This window comes from Sciurus carolinensis, chromosome 4, assembly GCF_902686445.1.
Source record: "Sciurus carolinensis chromosome 4, mSciCar1.2, whole genome shotgun sequence".
In the NCBI taxonomy this organism is placed as follows: Eukaryota; Metazoa; Chordata; class Mammalia; order Rodentia; family Sciuridae; genus Sciurus; species Sciurus carolinensis.
Window position 1 is genome coordinate 151,137,563 of NC_062216.1, and position 22,941 is coordinate 151,160,503.

Here is a 22,941-nt window from a genome sequence, read left to right on the forward strand (position 1 = left end):
AACTCAAACACAGGGTTTTTTTGTTTTGTTTTGGTCAGTCTGGCTATGCTGGGGGATGAACCCAGGACCTTACGCATACTAGGTGAATGCTCTCCATCTTTGAGCTACATCCCAGTCCCCAAGTACAGTGTATGCTATTATTAGAGGAGGTCTGACAGCTCATTTAGATTAGGAATTAATGTATAACCCATATTCAGGCAATGGTGTCCGTTAACTTACGATGGATCAAGTACAAAACAAAGCGTTCTACATGTAAAATCAATAATAACACTAATTTCTCTTGTAGGCCCCATTTTAGAAATAGGGTCATAAAGTTAAAGTTCTCAACCAGCATGCTTCCTACATTGTTTTATCCATGTGATGGGCTGACAGATCTGGCTCCATGAGAATGTTATAGGCCAGACTATAAGGGAAATGACTAAACAGACTCCATTTTGCTCTGAGACTCCATGTTATGAAGGAAATAAGCTTCTCCCATGAGAACACCCTGCCCCTGTACCTATCATCAATTACTTAGTGTGACATGTTTAGCAATACAAAATGACAATTCGTATGTAATGAAAAATTGCTGTCTTTTGATCTCTATTGCTCTTAACCAATATACCATGTAAACGATAATTATGTGGATGTTAGTAACCATTCTTTAGTTTGTACCTAGCTAGGTAAGGGTCGTTTTGACCCACTTACCCCTCTGTTGATGATCTCATGATATTAGTTTATAACAACAGACACTTATGACTGATGTAATTTTTGGTATAAGAACCCCTACAACACTATTGGGGCTGTTCTCCCAATAGCCATTTTTTGGGGGCATTGTATGCGACAGTCAGCCAGTCAGCTTAATAAAGATTCTCAACTTTGGATTTCTCAGTGGTGATTGGTCTGCTCTTAAGTTGCGACCCATAACAATCCACAAGTTTCAAGAGGTATCTGTGTCACAGCTGAAATGACTGCAGTGGTAAGACTGGATGACAGCTACATAATGGCAGAGTTGTGATTACATTCCACATTTATAATTCCCAAAATGGAATTTGCTATCAAATCACTCTTACCAAAACTGGTGATCACCACCCTGTGTCGCACTTACTTTTTCATTCGCATGATAAATATTTATTAAGCCTTAGGATGTATCCAGAACTGTTTTAGATAGTAAGGACACAACCTAGCAGACAAGCAAACACAAAACCTGCACTGGCAGAACCTATTAAATCACTGCCATGACACCAATCTGTCTCACCATCGAGCTACAGATCTTGGACATCCTCAGCTCTTTCCTTTGCTTCCACTCCTAATCAGATTCACATGTCATTTTCCTTGATATCATCCATTTGTTGTGCTCTCGAATCTTTACCTAAATTTTCAAAGGGCTTTCTCTGAATTTCTCTTCAATGCTATTTATCCAAATCGGCCTATATTGCAGTTACCTACATTTCTTTACTCATAACAACTTGCTTGACAGGTAAGACAATGTATCAACCAATTTCACTTTTCCAAAAGTTGCTGAAGAGGAAATGGACAGGAACCAATCAGGGACTAAAAACAGTGGTTGGGTTGTTTCCTTTTCATAGGTTGGTAGCATCACTCTAATTCCCTGAGGCATACAGAGAACAGTAGTGCATCTAATTGTTGAATCTTTGTTTTTATTACCATTATGTAGCATAGAGAAATAGATAAAACAAATAGGTGCTGCCTAGCATTCTTTATCTTCCAGTATTTTAAAATATAAATGCACACTGATATACTTTCTTCTGGTTTTTATTATTTCCAGAAAGAAATATGTTGTCATTCTTATATTTGTTCTACACAAAGTATCTTCCCACCCATTACTTTTTTAAACTCAAATTTTCTTTTCAGATAATAGGTTCACATGCAAGGAAATATTGAAGGCATAAGTGATCCTGTGTACCTTTCACTTAATTTCCTCCAATGATAACATCTGTCTTCTACTTTCTAGAAGACACTGTATAGAAATGGTTTGGGTTTTTCTTTAAACACTTAGCAGAATTATTTAATGAAATCATTCTTCCTGGGTTTGTCTGTTTACTTTTGCAGTACTGGGTACTGAACCCAGGGACTCGCCCAAGCTAGGCAAGCACTCTACCACTGAGCTAATATTCCCAGCTCTCTGGGAATTTTTAAATTATAAATTCAAAGGGACTGGGAGTATGACTCAGTAGGAAAGCCTATACTTAGCATGCATAAGTCTCTAGCTTAGATCCCCCAGCACCCAAAATAAATAAATAAGTAAACACACACACACAAATTTAATTTCCTTAAACCAATTATAGGTCTGTTCAATTTACTTACTTCATACTGGGTACTAATTCACTACCTTATTAAATTTATATTAGTAAAATTATTTGTAGGATTTTCTTATTATCTTAATGTCTGCAAGATTGTGAGTGATACTACATTTCATTCTTGATATGGATAATTTATCTTTCTTTTTGGGGGGACAGTCTTCCTAGAGGTTTGTCAATTTTATTAATCTTTTCAAAGAAACAAGTCTTTGCTTCTATTTTATTTGTCTTGACTTTTAATGATATCTGATCTTATTTTTATTATTTCCTTCTTTATGCTTACTTTGGTTTTAGTTTGATAAACTTCTAGATTCTTTAAATGGAAGCTCAGATTATTGACCTGATGTATCCCTTTTCCTAATTCAGTCATTTAGTGCTATTCATTTTCCTCTAAGTACTGCTATATCTATGTCCCCCCAAATTTTATATGTTGCACTTTCATTTTCAGTCAACAGTTTTTGACATGTAATGTCACAAATATTCTGTATTAATATTTCCTTTTTGTTTCACAGATCATTTGAATGGCATTTCATTTCTAAGTGTTTAAAGGTTTCTCTGTTAGTTTTCCATTATTAGTTTCTACTTTGTACTATAGTCAGAGAACTCATTCGAGTCTTATAATTTCAAGTCTTATAAGTTTCTTGAGGGTTATTTTATAGCTAAGAACATTGTCTCACATTCAGTGGGAATTTTAAAAGAATGCACTTGGATATTCTGGTTGGGTGGAGTGTTCTGTAAATGTTAACTAGATTCTGCTGGTTGATAATGTTAAATTTTTCTATATTCCCCCTTATTTTCTAATTGTCCTACAAATTGCTGAGATGGATAAGTTATCAACAATAACTGTAGATTTGTCTCTTTTTAGTTCTTTTAATTTTTGTTTCACATATTTTGTAGCTGTTTGGTGCATACACATCTAGTATTCCTCTGACTTCTGGGTAAACAGATCTTTTTGTCATTATGTATTATTACATGGTGGAAATGAAGAAATCCATAGAAAACTGGGTTCACTTTATTAGTTTGAGGTGTAGAAATTTTATCTCTCTTTGCCCTACCTGGTTTATAGTATATAATAACAAATATATTTTCTTTGTTCTGAAGTCTACTTTGATATTAACATACTAACTCCTACCTCCTGTTAATTAATGGTTACATGATATCTCTTTTTCTGTCTCAACTTAGAAATTACCTATATATTATATATTTGGAGCTTCTTGTAGACCACATAGAGCTGGGTCTTAAAAAAGCTACTCTGAATTGTGTATTTAAATCATTTACATTTATCATAACAAAATGCTATTTCTCCCCTATAGTTTCTCTGTTTTTTTTTTTTTTTTTTTCCTGCCTTCCTGGTTACTCGAACATTTTTCAGGATGCCATTTAATTTACCTAAATTCTGAATGTGTCTCCTTACATAGCTTTCTCAGAAGTTGCTCTAGATACTACAGAATGTGTGTGTGTGTGTAAGTAAATGTTATTTTAGTTTACAGAGCTGCTGGACAGAACTTTACCTCCCTTTTACATCCTTTTGCTCTCTCAGTTACACTTGTCTTAAATATTTCTTCCCTATATATTTAGAAGCACATGAGACTGCAGAAGTTTTCAATTCAACCATTAAAACAAAATTTAGAAAACTCATGAGACAAGCTAAAATCTATTGCATATACCCATAGTTTTGTTTACCATGTCTTTTCATCCTAATATTTTGAGGTTCCTTCTTTTATCATTTTCTTTCTGTTCAGACTTCTCTTCAGACATTCTGGCAGTTGAGGGAGAAAGCCCAGGCTGCCTGAATGATCTCCAGAGACATCATGGCATAGGGTGGGAGTCCTTGTATCACCCAGATGAGAATGTCTTTGTCAGGTTTGGATAATAGGATAATGCTGGCCTTAACAGAATGATTTAGAAGGTATTCCTTCTGGTGCTATTTTCTAGAAGACATTATAGAGAATTGGCATATATTCTACCTTAAAAGTCTGGTAAAATTTACCAGAGAACCTAATTACTGGCTGTCCTGTCATTTTTGTGTTTATTCGTTTCTGTTAGTGTTTTCCTTGATATGCTTTTCAATATTTGTTTTGGGATGCAGTTAAGCTACTTAGAAACTTTTTTTTTTTTCCCTGGTGGGACTGGGAATTGAACCTGGGACCTCAAACGTACTAGGCAAGTGCTCTACATCTGAACTATATCCCATACCTTTTTATTTTGAGACAGTGTCTCGTTAACTTGACCAGGCTGACCTGAAACTTGCTATCTTCCTACCTCAACCTCCCCAGTAGCTGGGATTATAAGTGTGTGCCACCATGCCCAACAAAATACTTAGAAACATTTTGATCCTTTCAAATCTTGCTTGTATACTTCCTAGGCAGAAGTAGAATAGCCTTTAGTCTACAGCTAATTCAGTGTACTATGCATTAGAGTCTTTCCACTGGCTGATGGAAACACATTTTTCCCAGTCCCTTATGAGCTTGAGAGCCTGTTTCTTCTGCACTGTTTTAAATTCTATGGCCTCTATAGTTTTCTCACACACATGTACATTAATCAGTACTCAACTTGAGTCTGAAGAGTTACTATCTGCAGAATTTCAGAGTTTTCCCAATTATCTCCCTTCAAAATCTATTTGCCTTGGCCTCTTGAATTCTGAACTCCAACTCTTCAATTCAGAGACCATGGGACTCGATTTAGGTTTTTCCCTCACAACACAATGGCCTGTAAAGTTCCTTTAGAACATAAGACATTGCAACTAAAGTTCATCTCATTTGTTTTTCTTCCCTTGGAGATCACTGCCCTGTGCTGCCTATTTTCCAAAGTCTGAAAACTCATTGTTTCTTATATTGTGTTCCACTTTTAGTTAGATCCTTAAAGTAAATCCAGTCCCCATTATTCCATCATGACCACAAATAGAAATCCCCAGACTATCTAGATTTAAATTCTGGTTCTATCAGCCTAGCTGTGTGACCTTGGACCAGTCTCTCAGGGTTTCTATATCCCCCTTTATAAAAGTGGGAACAGGGCTGGGGATATAGCTCAGTTTGTAGAGTGCTTGCCTCGCAAACACAAGGCCCTGGGTTCGATCCCCAGCATCGCAAAAAAAAAAAAAAGTGGGAACAACAATTATCTAATTCCTAGAGTTGTTGACAGAACTCAGTGGAGTGTGTTACCAGTACTATGATTAAAACTGTCGGGCACTAAGGGCAGTAATAGCATTAATTGAGTATTTGTTATGTGTCAGTCATTATAACATTTTGCACATGAAATTTCAAGTTCCCAAATCATAATTTTTAAAAATCACTACATTAACTTTTTATATTCCTAAAAAAAGAATCAATAAGATGAGTCATTACATTGTTTTCCTTTTTCCTTTTATGTGCTATAATTGATTTTTTTTTCTAAATTAAGGATGGAGCTATTTTTTATTATTGATTTTGTTTTATGGCAGTACCAGGAATTGAACCCAAGGGGGGAGGGTCCACCCTGGGCTATATTCTTAGTTCATTTAAATTTTTATTTTTAGTAGGCTTTTGCTAAATTGCTGAGGCTAGCCTTCTTGATCTTGAGATCATCCTGCTGCAGCCTCCTGAGTCACTGCAATTAAGAGATTACACCCAGAAAGTGTTTAATACTTTAAAAAATTTATTATTTACTTATACTGTGAAGTCATCATTTAAATTACATATTCAAAGTTATATTTTAATTTAATTTGTGAAGTTAGCATCTCCTTTTCTTCTATCCCAGTGTTTCTCCTAGTAAGAGAAATACAGTCAAGGGGGAAAAGTAGTCCTTAAAAATACAAACATGTAGCCATGCATGGTAGCACATATCTATAATTCTAGCAATTTAAATGGCTGAGGCAGGAGGATCTCAAGTTCAAGGCCAGTCTCAGCAATTTAGTGAGGTCCTAATCAACTATGTGAGACCCAGTCTCAAAATAAAAAATAAAGAGGGGTTGGCAGGGGCTCAGCAGTAAAGAACCTCTGAGTTCAATCCCCAATACCAAAACAAAACTATACATGTGCCCCCAGATAGTTTTAGAAAGATTAAAGGATCGGACACAGAATTGCTGGGAAATAAGGTGATATTCAATGTCTTTAAAAGAATTCTATTCAGATTAAATAACAGAGAATAAGGATAACAAAACAAACAACTTACTCAGGCCATGAGACTTATCCTTCGTAGTAGAAGTAGTAAAAGAGATATGAATACAACTAGTAAAAAATAAATTAAAAAAAAAAAAAAACAGGGAAAGTGATCCTGAAAATCAAGCAATCTGAATGCAAGAAGCAAGATGACGATGAGGAAGACACATGCTGTAATGAGAGATGACCTTGAACTCCTTAGAGTATCTACTGTGTGCTAGATACTTAGATAATTTTCTCAGTTTATTAAATCTTCACAACTCTATGAGACAGATACTATTACTGACACCATTTTAAAGATGAGAACCCTGAGGCACATGGAAGTCATCTGTTCCCAAGGTCACATTAAATGAATATTTTAAACATTTAAAAATTTTACAGGCAAAAAGTTTGGGCTTTGAGATATTCTAAACTTCAAGCTAGCATAAAAATCTTTAATAAGTAAAATTTCACAAAGGCCTTCTAACAGGCTGCCAAAATCAATCCCAAAGAATTCCCACTTTGAGGCAATTTCTTTCATTTTAATTTGGAAGACTTCTGTCAAGTTTGATGTGATTCAAAGTAATCTGAGAAGTCAGAGAACTTGGAATATTTTAGACAAAGGAACCATCTGGTACTGAGGCAGGACTCCCAATTAGAACTTCAGAACCTATGAGGACAAAAAGGAAGTATTTTGAGAGATTTTATGATATCTACTGGTGTATATACCAGGATAAAGACCAGAACTAGAAGCACATTATCAATTTCGTGCTACCAGTGCTGTAAGAAAAAGAAAACAAACACTCTCAGTCTCAGGAACATATTTCTATTTGCCACAGGAATGTTGGCTTCTCACCTGACCCAAAGGGGACAAGGAAGAGCTCAGTCAATTTAAATGACATGATGGAAGAATGTCAGCAACTTGTTGCTATCTATTGTCACTCTGCTGGCTTTTCATATGATTTAGTGCTTCTTGCCCCTCTCCCTGAGTTTTTAATACTTCCCTACTGAATTACTACTCTGGGTCTTACACTCAATCAGTCTACCAATACAATCACCTAGGCCAACAACTTTGTATTGCTTGTTCTTCGTTACTATTTTCAGAATACTATAAAATTAGAATCCAAATAACATATTGAAAACACAGTAGTTTCACTTTTGCATAATGACTATCCATGCAACTTCAGCATTTCAATTGTATGAAGTCTCAGATTTATAGGTTCTTACAGCCAAATGCATCTTTCCATGTGTTATTTGTATTTTTTAAGTTAGAATACCATAAGGGGCAAGCCAATTCCTGGAGTCCCCCTCAAAAAAACTTAAAAACTTAAAAACTTCCTAAAAAATTCTGCTAACAACCAACACACTAAAGACTATTCAGTTATTTTTATCTGTATAAGTAAAAGCAACAAGTATTGTATGAGTCCTTGATTTATGCAAGAAAATCCAATTAGAGGCAAACCTTAAGATGGGTTCAGTTCCAGCCAACCGAAGTAAATTATCCAACAAGTCACAAGAATATTTTGGTTTCCCTGTGGTTATGTTCTTACTACACTGTGGTCTATAAAGTGTATACTAGCACTATATCTTTAAAAAAAAAAAAGTTTCTTAATGAAAAAAAAAAAAAGTACCTTACTGCTAAAAATTCCAATAATCATCTGAGTCTTCACTGAGTCATAATTATTTCGCTGGTAGGTATGGCCTTGTTGTTGATAGGTGCTACAGTAGCAAAAAATTTAAGGCTGTGGTGGTTTGTTAAAATGAGACAATAATGAAGTTGGTGACATTTCACCCACAGAACTCCTTTTAAAACTGAAATCAATCCTCTCAAACCTTGCTGCCACTTTATTATTAAGTTTATATAATATTGCCAATCCTTTGTGATTTCAACATTGTTCACAAGATCATCACCAGGAGTAGATTCCATCTTAAGAAATCATTTTCTTTGCTTATCAAGTAATTCCTCATTGATTAAAACTTCACCATGACACAACAAAAAACCCCAATCACACCTTCAGGCTCTACTTTTAATCCTAGTTCTCTTGCTGGTTCCATCACATCTACAGTTGCTTCTGAAGTCTTGAGCCTCTCAGTCTCCTAAACACTTGTTAATGGTGGTATTCTGATGACCTCCCATGAATCACTGATGCTATTAATGGCCTTAAAATGGTTAATCCTTTCCAGAAGGATTACTCTACCCAGACCCACCAAAAACTTCACTCACTACCTACAGTAGCTAGAGACTTAGGAAATCTATTTCTATATTTATGAGGTACCAGGAATTTAACCCAGGGGTACTCCACCCCAGTCTACTTTTTTATTTTGCTAAAGGGTCTCAAGTTGCCAAGGCTGGTCTTGAACTTTGGATCCTCCCACCTCAGCTTCCAGAGTTGCTGGGATTATAGGCCTACACCACCACATCCAGCTAAAAGTAATTTAAGACATGAAAGCTGAATCTAAGTCACTTCTTGCTCCATGGGCTCCAGAATGGATATTGTGTTAGCAGGGGTGAAAAACAACACTAACTTTGTTGTATATCCCAATCAGACCTCATGGGTAACAAGGTGCACTGTCAATGAGTAGTCATTTTTAGAAATATATCCTTTTTTCTGAGCAATATGTCTCAACAGTGGACTTAAAATATTCAGTTAATTGCCTGGTGTGTGGTTGTACACACCCGTAATCCCAAGAGGTTGAAGCAGGAGAATCACAAATTCAAGACCAGCCTCAACAACTTATCATGACATTCAACAGCTTAATGAGACACTGTCTTGGGGGGGAGAAAAAAAGGTTGGGGGAAGACCTGGGACATAGCTCAGTGATAAAGCAGCCCTGGGTTCAATCCCCAGAAGCAGAAAATAAAATTTTAAAAATATGTATTTCTAGCTTTCATCTCAAATGAAAGATATGCAATCCTTTCTTTCACCTGAACACCTAGAGGACACGGTGAAGGTATTAACTAGTCTAATTTTATAATTACTATGTCTCAGGGTATAGGGAAACCCAAGGAGAGGGAGAGAGAGAGGGGAGCAGGCCGTCTGTGGCACAGACAGAACACATATTTGTGTGTCAATTTCATGGAATTCCAAAACAATTATCATAGTAATTCAAAGATCACTTGTCCTGGATCATCATAATAGATATAATAATAATGATAAAGTTAGAAATATTGTGAGAATTACAAAAATCTGACACAAAAACAAGAAGTAAGGACATGCTATTGGAAAAATGGTGTCTACAGATTTGCTCAATGTGGAGCTGCCAAAATCCTTCAATCTATAAAAAACATAACTGTGAAAAGCAATAAAGCAAAGTATAACAAAACAAGGTATGTTTGCATTTTATTGCATGAATGTGTATATTTAATGCTAGTTTAAATTGTAAAATGGGAGGTGACAAGAGTAGACTCTATTTTGAAAATATATTTGCGATAACTATAAAATATCTTTGAAATTACATTTGCTACTTCATTATATAGACTTACCTCACCAGGTTTTCCTGTGTTTCTATATAGAAACTGGAGTATAAAGATAAGTGATAAAACAAAAGCAAATCCCCAATTATTTACTAAGTAATACTGCCCGTTCATCAACTGGGAAGTACAAAGGGAAAAAACATCATTTTTATCAGAAAGTTTTACTTTTCTACATTCTACTAATTATGACTTCTTAGCTAGCAATTTATCTTCAGATTCCTAAGACTATGAGACAACAAACCAATTATGAAAGTTAATGACACCACTGACCCTTAAAATTTTTTAATAAAGGGGCCGGGGATGTGGTTCAGTGGTAGAGTGCTTGCCTGGCATGCATACAGTCCTGGGTTTAATTCCTATTACCCCCCCCAAAAATAAAAATAATAAAAAACATTTTCCTTTTCAAAAAAAAAATTTTGAACTCTGAAAATCATTTGGTATTTCATGGGTGAAAAATAGATTAGTCATCAGATTTCAAATGCAGGTTTTATTTTTCAAAAAGAAACAACAAAACTCGGATGCTAGAAAATACAAATAATCATTACCAGATATCATCATTTATTTTAAAGCCAAAGTCTAAAATAAAGGATCATAATATAGAACCTCAACAGTTACTCTCAATATGCCATATCTTCATTTTAGGCTGAAAATCTTTATCATTTTTATTTTCCAGAAGAAAAATTTTATATGGACTTCCATTAGGTCAGTAATACTTACAAATTCAAAACCTTTTATAATCACAGATAGTGTAAGTCAATTGACCATTTCACAAAATTGCAATTGTTGGCAGGCTGTTGATCAGAGTGCAACTTCAAATTACTGTTCATTTCAAACTTAAAAACTCTGGGTTTGGGGTTGAGATACCTAAATTGGGATGTCTAAGTTCTATCATTAACCTGGCTGTTAACTTTCCATGAGAATTTGGACAATTCAATTATCCTGTACCCCTGCTTTTTAATTTAAAGTGGATGAAAATGGGTTAGGGTTGTGACTTAGCGGTAGGATGCTCACCTAGTACGTGCGAGGCACTGGGTTTGATCCTCAGTACCACATAAAAATAAATAAATAAGGGGCTGAGGATATAGCTCAATTGGTAGAGCTATATGCACAAGGCCTAGGTTCAATCCCCACCACAATAAATAAATAATTGATTAATTAATTAAATAAGAGGTATTGTGTCCATCTACAACTAAAATATATATTTTTTAAAATATTTAAAATGGATGAAAAAGACAGCCCTACCCCATCTCACTATTATAATACAAGTGACAATGACAATCCTCATCAAGAAAAGTGAAGCAGGAAGTATCACAATAGCAGACCTTAAATTATTCTACAGAGCTATAGTAACAAAAACAGCATGGTATTGGCACCAAAACAGACATGAAGACCAATGGTACAGAACAGAAGACCCAGAGACAAATCCATGTAAATATAGTTATCTCATACTAGATACAAAGGCACCAAAAACATACATTGGAGAAAAGATAGCCTCTTCAACAAATGTTGCTGGGAAAACTGGAAATCCACATGTAACAAAATGAAATTAGACCCCTATCTCTCACGCAGCACAAAACTCAAAGTGTATCAAGGATCTAGGCATTAGACCAGAGACTCTGTGCCTACTAGAAGAAAATGAAGGCCCAACTTTACATCATGTTGGCTTAGGAACCAACTTCCTCAACAAGAATTCTAAAGCACAAGAAGTGAAACCCAGAATAAATAAATAGAATTTTATCAAACTGAAAAGCTTCTTCACAGCAAAGGAAACAATCAAGAACATGAAGAGAGAGCCTACAGATGGGAGAAAATCTTTGCCACCTGCACCTCGGATAGAGCATTCATCTCCAGGATACATAAAAAACTCAAAAACCCTTAACACCAAAAAAACAAATAACCCAATCAATAAATGGCTAAAGGAACTGAACATTCACTTCACACAAGAAATAAAAATGCTTAATATATGAAAAAATGTTCAACATCACCAGCAATTAGAGAAATGCTAATTAAAACTACACTGAAATTTCATCTTGCTCTAGGCAAAAGGGCAGTTATCAAGGATATAAGCGACAGTAAATGTTGGTGAGGATGTGGAGAAAAAGGTACACTCAAACACTGCTGGTAGAATTTGAAATTGGTGCAGCCACTCTAGAAAGCAGTATGGAGATTCCTCTGAAAACTTGGAATGGAACCACCATTTGACCCAGCTATCCCACTCCTCGGCATATACCCAAAGGACATAAAATCGGCATACTAAAGTGACGCAGGCACATCAATGTTCATACCAGTTCAATTCACAATAGTTAAGCTATGGAACCAACCTAGGTGCCCTTCAACAGATGAATGGATAAAGAAAATGTGGTGTGTACACACACACACACACACACACACAAGAATATTACTCAGTCATAAAAAAAATGAAATTATGGCATCTGTCAGTAAATGGATAGAACTGGAGACTATCATGCTAAGTGAAATAAGCCAATCCTTCCAAATCAAAGGCCCCTCTGATATGTGGATGCTGACCCACAACAGGCTGGGGGTGGGGGGTTCACCAGATTAGAACAAGGGTAGGGAGGGGGAGATGGAGAGGGAATGGGAATGGAAAGACAGTAGAATGAATTGGACATAACTTTCCCATGTTCACATATGAATACACCACAAGAATAACTCCACATCATGTACAACCACAAGAATGGGAAGTTATACTCTATGTATGATATGTCAAAATACATTCTACTGTCATGTATGACTAAATAGAAGAACAACAACAAAAAAGAATAAGTCAGCCTAATGACAAGGGCACAGTTTAAGTTTTTATTAGATGCCTAGAACATTATAAATAATGATTGGTAAAAGAAGGTGAGAGCATCTTAACTCTTAATTCCACATAAAATCAATGTAAAAATATAAAATACAAATGCTTCTACAAAGAATGTATAAGTACAGACAAGTTACTTTTTATGAATGTGGCAGAAGAAAATTGGTACTTTGCTCCTTCCATCCTGAAAAATCATCTGAAAGTAACATGAGGAATGAAAAACAGAATCCCCTTTTTTAGTAAAACTATGAGACAAACCACAAAATGAGTAGAAAAGCTGCCAAAAGCAATGTAAATGGAATAGGGGTGCATGGCTGTAGGTAGCAGAGAGAACATGTTGCAGCTACAGATGTCAGAAAGAAAAAAGTATAGTTTTTGAAGGTGATGGACATACATGAAGGTAAAACTCCTTGTTTATATCAGTGGAAACAAGGTTCAATGACTGACAGCTACAGCTCCCCAGGCAGTGGTTTGGTTCAAGAAGTAGAGGGGACACTGCTAAACAAGGAACCACATAAATTTATCACATAAACTAGAAATTTATGTCCATGGCTATGGGAGACAAGACTATATATTATAAAAATTCCTAAAGTGCCCATCTCAATTGGATGGGAAAAATTAAAGAGAAAAGAAATTTAAAAAAAAAAAAAAAATCAAACAGCCAAAACAGAACATTCACAAGAAAACTGGTGTTAGAGAGTAAATGAAAATCATGACAAATACTTACTCATTAATTATTAAAATATTACCATGCAATCAACTCTAATTTGAGATTTACAAAAATATGTAATCATAAAACTTTATTGACTAGAGAAATCTTAATAAACTAATATAATCAATCACTTACCTCTGATTCATATTTTATTTTTTCTTCTTCTGAAATGCGTGCAAACTCTCCTTTCTGGTGTTCAAATTCTGACTTGAGAAATGTATGTTCATAGCGAAGCTTATTATATTCAGCTCTATACTTCTCCACTTCCTAAATAAGATTGCGATTTATAACAAATTTGAAAGTGAAGTTTGTACTCAGTCCAAAAATTACTTTTACAAATAAAACTACATAGTAAAAGTAAAAAATAAAATTAATAGGAATACAAATGAAACTTTGTAAAGTCCTCCTAAGCATCCCACAGACAGAATTAGTAAACTACTGAGAAGGACCAGTGAAGAATATTACCATTCAATTAATGTTATTTCTCCACTGATTCTCATTATAATAAAAAATGTACAGCATGACAGAGGTGTGACCTCTGGGCTTAACAAATAATATTTAAGACTGCAACACACCTTTCAAAATATAGCTACATTTTTAAGAGTATAAGATATTCCTCTGAAACTTAGGCAAGATGAATTCAAAGTAGATAAAAGAACAGAATATTTAGTGTAGTACCTTAAGGTGCAAACAAATTACAATGATAGTTCACCTCAATGCACCAGCCTGAAGAATATTTGTAGGGCCCTCTCTCTCACTCACCAGAAATACATGCAATTCCAAAGGGGCTCCAATCCTGCTTCCTAACAACCTATAAAAGCAGCTGGTATTCTAAAAACTTAAGAAACAGGCAATACAGCAGAAAGACACAAGACACTTATTTCAAAAGTATTACGAAGCAAGGTAATGAGGAAAATATATCTCCCCAAATATTAGGTCTGCCGTAAATTTTTTTGGTTTGTTTTCGTTTTTGTCACTGTACATCTTTAGCTGAAAGGTTCCAAGCTAGTTGACAAACAAAAAAAAAAAATGGATTTAATCATATTATAGATATACTTTGTTTTGATTTTAAAAACCTGTTTTTCCTTTTCTACCACCTTGAGTTTGAATGATTTTATTTCCAAAAATTAAATCTATTCTCAAAATACAATACTTTGCCACCAGGAGTATATTCAAAACATCATAGTATCAAGTCATTATAAAAGAGGATTCCATGACTGTTCTGTGCAATGGTATTATGACTAGACTACAACCTCCCAAAGGGGTTCATTTGGAAGAGGACAATAATCATTTGTACATATAAGGCCTAGTATATTTGTTTAAAAAGGTATCATACAAAGTGTCTAGCACAGTACCAAAACTACTTAATATATGTAGTCTTTTCCTGTTCCCTTTATTAAACATTTAGTCATATTATGCCAATACTTTACATAAGAAGACCAGTCTCAAACCTGAACAAAAACTAACAAATATTTTCCTTTCTGAGGTTGCATGAAATTCATTCTTTCATTGGATTAAAAAAAGTTAATTGAGCACCTATTTATATTTCAGGAACTATTCTAGGAACTCAGAACAATGAACGAAATAAATAGAGAAGTTCTTCCTCTTGTGCAACATTCATTCTAAAGGTGCTAAAACAAAATAAACACAATAAATAAACTGGATAGCATGTTAGAAGGTAGAATGTACTAGAGAAAAGATTAAAAAGAGAGCAAGGTAAGGGAGATCCAAGGAGTTAAGCAGTGATCGGGAAAGCAGGTTGCAATATTAAGTGGGTAAAGATGAGGGGGCAGTCCCTCAGTAATGAAAGTAACATTTTAAATAAAGATTTGCAAGAGATGAAGAAGTTAGCCAAGATATATCTGGAGGAAGAATATTCAAAGCAGAAACAATGCTAAGCAAAGGCTCTTGACCTACGCCATTTCTAGAGTGCCAAAGAAACATCAAGAGGCCAATGAGGATGGAGGAAAGGAGGCCAGAGGGTAATGGAGTGCAATCCTGCGAAGCCTCAGAGGCTACAATATGGACTCTGAGAAAAACAGGAACTCACTGCAGAGTTTTTGAGTAAAGGAAGGATGCTTTTCATCAACTTTCATAATCACATGAAGATAAATGAATAGTTCATCTAAATAATTACTTACTTCATCCAGATTCCGTAAACGTTCTCTCATTGGAGTTTCTAATTCTTGTTGTATTTGGGCTCTTAACAATTCCAATTTTTGTGGAGTTAATACCTAATATGTAGAGAAACAATTCAAAATATGAAATTACAAATACTGAAAACAAGAATTCTACAAGTTTCAAAGTCTCTCTCCTAATAATGGCAATGGAATTCAATTCATAGACGTTTTCACAATATAGCTATTTTATCACAATCGCTGTATAAATAGAACCATCATTTGAAAAAATACTTTACAAACCTCAATTTCAGGTTCTCACAGATGTCAAAAATTCTATTAATATGAGGTAAAGGCAATCGCTGATTAAAACTGCAATTATTAAGAATAACCATGTTGGCAAATAAGGCTATTATGTTTGGATACAAAGGCTGATGGTAAAATTTAAGAATTATAATAATTGAATTATTAGAACTATTAATGATTAACATATATAAACTTAATAAAACTGCAACACTTTATTATGCCAAAAAGAATATTTCAGATTTACTCTTTTTTTTTAAAAAGTACTAGATGGAAATATGGATATATGCAAAGAAATGAAGAACACTGAAATTCATAACTACCTGGGTAAATAGAATTTTTCTTATTTAAAACTGTTTTAAAGATAAAGACATTTTAAACAAAAATAATCTAGTGTGGGGTTTTTGGTTGGAATAGGCAGAGATAAATTTTATAAAAGATGTATATAAGGCCTAATGCAATGTTTAAAGCAACACAAACAGCTGATGCCAATAAGCCAACAAAAGAGTCATAATCAATCAAAAAAAAGATTCAATGAGAAGGGAAACAAAGAATACATGGAACAAATATAAAACAAATATATTTGTTTGTAAACAAATAGTAAGATGGGGTTTGTCTCGTAGAGATAAATGATGTCCTGTAAACTTTGCTGACAATTTGTACAAGGCATAGGGCAAAGTAAGCACAAAGTCTGCTGACCTGTGCTCACTACTCTGTGCAGCGAAGCAACTATGCAATATCCACGCAGCTCCTTAAACATGTTTAATTGTGTCACAGATACCTCCCGGAAACAGTAATTTCAATCTTACAGTGATATGCAGCAGCTCACCACTGGCCTAGGTCACCTAACAGCAAACAAAGGTTCAGGGGTCTTCTGATCCTTGAGGTCTCTAATAAAGAACTGCTTTATGTACATATATGTATACATGATGTTTCTTGAGTTTATTTATGTCACATAAATACTACATAAAAACCAGATGTTTATCATGAAAAACAGAAACTACTAAATTATGTATGTCAGCAAATATTTGGGAAGGTGTAACCGAAGAACATCCAAAGTTCTTTTGCATAGGTCTACGGAACAGGGAGGTTCATGGACGATGATAATTCAGCATGAAAGAGAAACTTATGTTTAACAAACCCCAACCCATAAATAGAAATGGATTTCTTTTAAAGAGTTCACTAGTATCCAGGCCTAGTGTTGCACATCTATAATCCCAACTACTCAGAAGGCTGAGGCAAATGGATCACAAGTATAAGGTCAGCCTAGGCAACATAGTAAGATCACAGCTCCAAAAAAAAGAAAAAATTTTTTTCACTAAGTTCTCTACCATTGAAAGCACTGAAGAAGAGTTTAAAACAGAGTCCTATGTTAAACATATTCTAGAAAGAAATTCTACTCTGGATGCTGTATTAGTTTTCTAGGGCTCCCATAAGAAAATTTCAGAAACTGGTAGCTGAAAACAACAGAAATTTTATGTCTCACTAAGTTCTGAAGGTTAGAAATCTGAAATAAAGGGCACAAGGCCATATGCCCTTTGAAACTTGTAGAGGAGAATCCTGTTTCTTCCTAGTTCCTGGTGGAGTGCTGAAGTGCAGCTGCCTCTGACATCAGTTATATTCTCCTAAACCCCATGTGTCTTTCTGTGCATCTCTTCTTATAAGAACATCAGTCATATTGTGTAAAAGGCTCATCATACTCTGGTATGACCTCTTCAACATTAATTATATCTGTAAAGACCATATTTCCAAAAGAAGGTCATATTCTTGGGTACTAGGAATTAGGGCTTTCACACATCCTTTTGAAAGACACAACTCAACCCATTAATAGATATAAAAGAAAACTAGATTAAGGCAAGTATGAAACAGGAAGTCCAACATTACACACACACACACACATACACACACACACACACACATACACAACTAGAACAATAAACTTGATTCATTATTTATTCCACTTATGTGTGTCATTCATTCAACAAATATGTATTTGCTAGACATTGTCCTAAGGCTTGGAGACACACTGAAAATGAGTTTCTGCCCTCATGGAACGCATTCAAATGGAACAAAAAAAATCATCATTTATGAGTATCTTACTCCGTGCCAGGTACTACAGTAAAAATGTACATATTATCTCATTAGTTCTCACAATGATCCATTAGGTAGAAACTTTGATTCATTTTATCACATGAGACAATTAAAGCATAGTAATGTAAGTACTTGTTGAAGGTCATCATCATCTTGATGAACTGACATTTTCATTACAAAATGTTATTTTGATATTCACTGACAATTATTGTTTTGAAGTCTGATATTAATATATTATATAATACCTGATATTAATATATCCACTTCAGTCACCATAAGCTTACTTCTGTTTTTGCTTGGAACAAATAAACTGTTTAGATGTTATTCTCAAGGGACAGAATAATGAAATGTGTAATACCTAAAGAATATCTCAAATACCTCAGGTTCAACACTGCTTCCATTCATATTGGCCTCTGAATTTTTGTGAAACAAACTAATTCACTGATTCTACAGGCTTATATTTACATTTCCCTCTTTCACTCACATCTCTGAGGCTTTTACTTTGTTTAAGTGTTCCAAACATATCTAGGAATGAAACTGAACATAATGGAGATTCCAATCCAAGTTTCCTCCCTCCCCAAACCCAACCTTAGTGGTATTCCCAACAACAGAAGACTTGAAGGTACTAAATGACAAACTTCTAAGGCAGCTGTCAAGAAAATCTATGTTGGATGACATGCCAGACTAGATAACTTAAAAAATTACCTTTTTACTCTATGAACTTATGACTATGGTATTAACAATCTTATTATTCATACCATTATTTGCTCTATTATTCAGAAAGTACATAAATATAGAAAAATATTCATTCATACTGATTAATTTGAAATTAGTAAGTTTGCATGAAAATGAAGTTTAAAAATGGATAGTGTAAAAGTACCTAAAGAAAAAGTACTTTAGTATTTTTGTATCAATTGTCTTTTGCTTAAGAAACCCATTTAGCTTACAATGTGCACATAAATTAAGCATACACATTGTTTTTACAGTCCCTTTTAAGAAACTTCTTAAAAATAACTATCAAGTTAGGTATGGTGGCATACACCTATAATCCCAGCATCCCAGAAGGCTGAGGAAGGAGGAGTGCAAGTTCAAAACCACCTTCAGCAACTTATTGAGGTTCTCAGCAACTTAGAGACCCTGTCTCAAAATAAAAAAAATAAAAAGAGCTGGGGATGTGTCTCAAAGGTTAAGCACCCCAGGGGGTTCAATCTCCAGTACCAAAATAATAAAAAATAACTATCAATCTTTTTTATCTTAGTTTCAGTTGTAATAAACACACAAAAACTAGTAACATTTTTTGCAAAATTCTTTAATTCTGAATTTTAATCAACTCAAACTGGTCTTTTCCCTAATTATTCTGAATGTTGAAATATTTCAATCAGAGTAGATAATATAATACCAATTTACATAAAATAAGTTTTGCTTCCCTTTCATGCTAAGCCAAGGTTCTAGAACACATGAAAGAAGATTAAATTATAGCAGCTGAAAATACAGCACAAAAAAGAAATCATTAAAGATAGAGAAGGGCTGGAGGTGCAGAGCTCAATAGTAGAACACACTTGGCTAGCAGGTACAAATCCCTAGGTTTGACCACCAGTATTGTCAAAAACATTTATCAAAACTATTTACTTCTACTATCTGACTAGTTTTATACAAACTCAAACATATTTTCTTACCTGCAGTTTTATTTCTTCTAAGTCTTTAGTTTTCTCTACTAGTTCCCTTTTTAGCTCTTCAAGCAGCAGCTGGAATTTTTCCTGGTTCATTTCCTTTTCATTTAACAGGCGCTTGAGTTCATTTTGTGACTTTATGTACTCACCCTGCAATCTGATTAAAAACAAATTTTTTTTTCAACTTTAAGTATATCCTTTGTTCTCTAACTATATTACTTTAGTAACACTGTAGTATCTGAAAGCAATTTTATTACTTACCAGGGGGAAAAAGACATTTAGCCACTTGGATATATTTAACGTCTTGCTACTTCAAAATAAGATTTTAAAAACTCAACCCACTTGATATAATTGCTTTGAATAAAGTAATTTTAAAGTAAAATTTTTACTACATTAAAAAAGTGTTGAATGAATACACTGTAAAATAATAAAATTATACTACAGTTCCAGAGCAAACATTCAGCCAAGACAGTTCCAATAACTTTTTTTAACAACCCCGCCATACCCCACCTCTAAATTTAAGTAATTTACCTTGTGTGTTCGGCTTTGAGAGTCTGATAATTAGTTTTATGATGGTCACATCGTAACCTTTCATCAATTAGCAATTTTTGGAACTCAGATTCAGAATTTAGTCCACTGTCTCCACCAGGTGGAAAAATGTTAGGAAAAGTGTCCATATTGGTAACTAAGCTGATAATCATGTAAAAAAAGTTGTGGCTTTCTTATTGTTTTAGTTCTTTTTTTCAGGAGTATTTCCCACTTCTTTCTTGTTAAGACAGAATCTCAGGAAACCAAATTATACCTGCACAGAGAAATAACCTTAGTTAGTGATCAGTGATTTGAACTTCATTTGGTGTCGCTTTTGTCATTTATTATTCTCCTTATCCTTTTTATAAAGATTCAGGTTTTCAGATTTTTCAATTTTTCACAAAATAAAATGCAAGAATAAACTGTAATCATGTCTTTAAATGTTTTATTTCCACACACAGACTCTTTGAATATCTAGGTCACATCTTCAAGTATTAACCTAACTACATCAGAAGTATGGACTTTTCCAGTTTAGGAACTCCTGAATTCACAGACCAGAGTACTATTTCCTGAAACTACTGTGGTAAACTTGAAGTACAAAATGCACACTCCTAAATCAGGGAGAAAGCCATTTGGAACTTGCTAAGTGACTGGGGAGAATCACAGATTCCCTGAACAAATAACAGTATCTGTGATTAATGATATGAAAATTCTTTTATTTGACACAAGGCAAACTGCATTCAGGCTGCAGATTCAGATCAGAAATCAATCAACACATAAATAAGTATGTATTATGCACTGTGCTAAGAACAGGAAATTAAATCACTTCACCTATCCCCCAAAGCACTGACCCAGTATTATGATAGTAACTATGAGTTTTCTTTTGTTTTTTTCAGTGCGGGGGATTGAACCCTGAGCTTCAAGCAAGCTAGTTAATTTCTCTACCACTGAGCAATACCCCCTAGTTCCTTTCTGCTGACAACCACAGGTTTATTGCATTAGACTTAAAAATGATGAAAAAGTGTTATTACAAATAACTAAGAAAAAGTTTATTTAAAGTAGTTCTATCCTCTTTAATATCATTAATCTTTCTATAAGCATATATATATGTATGTATGTATATGTATACATACATACACACACACACACACACACACACACACATACACACACACACGGAAATATATATTTTCCTGATAGCATATCCCTTAAACACTAACCTTATCTCTAATTCTAGTTCCTATGAAATATATGTATAGTCCTTGCTTTGGACTGTATGTCCTGTCCTTCCCAGATTCAAATGTTAAAGCTAGGATCTTTGGGAAGTAATTAAGTTTAGATAAGGTCTTGAGGGTAAAGACCCTATGATGGGATTTCTTATAAGAAGAAAGAGAAACTAGAGCCAGGCTGGTGACAGACCTGGGATCCCAGAGGCTTGAGAGGCTGAGATAGGAGGATCCCAAGTTTGAGTCCAGTCTCCACAATTTAACAAGACTGTCTTCAAAGTAAAAATAAAAAGGGCTGGGGATCTATAGCTCTGTGGTAAAGCACCCCTAGGTTCAAGTCCTAATAACAAGAGACAGAAAACAAAAATGAAACTATAGCTTGCTCTCTCCACCATATGAGGACATATGACAGCTATCTGCAGACCAGGGAGTGAGGCTTCATTAGACATCAAATCTGTTGGCACCCTGATCTTGGACTTCATAGTAAGAAATTAATTTCCACTCTTGAAGCCACCAGTCAATGGTATTGGGTGTTAGTCTCCCAAATGGACTAAAACATGTTACATTTTCCATGCCAGAAGGCTTTCTCTTATGTAGAGACAATGACTGCAATTCTATGGTCTTAAACACATCTTTAAAAAAAAAAAAAAAAAAAAAAAAATCACATTATTATTTGCACACATGATTCAATCAATACTAACCTTTCTAGAAAGTTACCTGTATTAAAATGATAACTGCTTACTTCCCCCTTGCCTAATTCTAGGGATTTATTCTACAAAAAATAGTTGAGCAAAGGCCCAAAGAAAATTACACAATATTCTTTACAATGTTGTCTTTAAGTTTTAAAAAATGAAAAATCAGAATATCCGTGAATAAAGTAATCTGTACTATGAACTAAAAAGGATAAGTTAGAACTGCCTCACAGCATAAAGAAGAAAACAAATAACACACACAGATGTTTACATATACACAAAAGAGCCAAATAATATGCACCAACCTAATAACGGCAGTAAGTTCTGGAGCAATGTAGTACCCCCTCCCCACAAGACAATATATACCTTTTTATTGTTAAATTTATATTTTAGGGGTCTGGGATTGTGGCTTAGTGGTGAAATGCTTATCTCCCACATGAGGGGAACTCGGTTCAATCCTCAGCACCACAAAAAATGAGTGAAATAAAGGTGTTGTGCTCATCTACAACTTAAAAAAAAGTGAAAGAAAAATTTACACCTTAATAATCATAAAAATTGCTCAGATAATCAAACCAAAACGCATTTCCAAAATCATCTCATGTTTATTGAATAGTCTCTTCCATGATGTTATAAAATGAACAACTCTTATTACCCAAATTCATCACTGTTTTCAATATACCTTCAACCTCTGACTTGTCAGCTTCTGGTATTAATACCAATATTATGCTGCCATTTATCCATATTTACACCTGAAAGCTTCTCTGCTTTAGTCTCTCAAGTTCTTATATATAAATATCAATATTCTACTTTTAAAATGCAAAATGCACCCCTTTCTTGTCATTCCTTCTTACTCTAAAAGGTCAAACTTTTCTTACCTTACTGAAGTAGATA

General features: G+C 34.5%; 1 protein-coding gene across 3 annotated transcripts in view; it reads right to left on the reverse strand.

The window, feature by feature from the left end:
- The window catches only part of Cep83 (centrosomal protein 83), a 129,195-nt gene that overhangs the window by 59,796 nt on the left and 46,458 nt on the right, over nt 1–22,941 (reverse strand). For all 3 annotated transcript variants that reach the window (XM_047548417.1, XM_047548416.1, XM_047548415.1), the window contains exons 2-5: nt 20,136–20,406; nt 19,611–19,761; nt 15,565–15,657; nt 13,559–13,690 (exon numbers count right to left, since the gene is read on the reverse strand). In XM_047548417.1, the coding sequence (XP_047404373.1) occupies nt 13,559–13,690; nt 15,565–15,657; nt 19,611–19,761; nt 20,136–20,305 (546 nt within the window). In that variant the 5' untranslated portion in view covers nt 20,306–20,406. The remainder of the gene's footprint in view (nt 1–13,558; nt 13,691–15,564; nt 15,658–19,610; nt 19,762–20,135; nt 20,407–22,941) is intronic.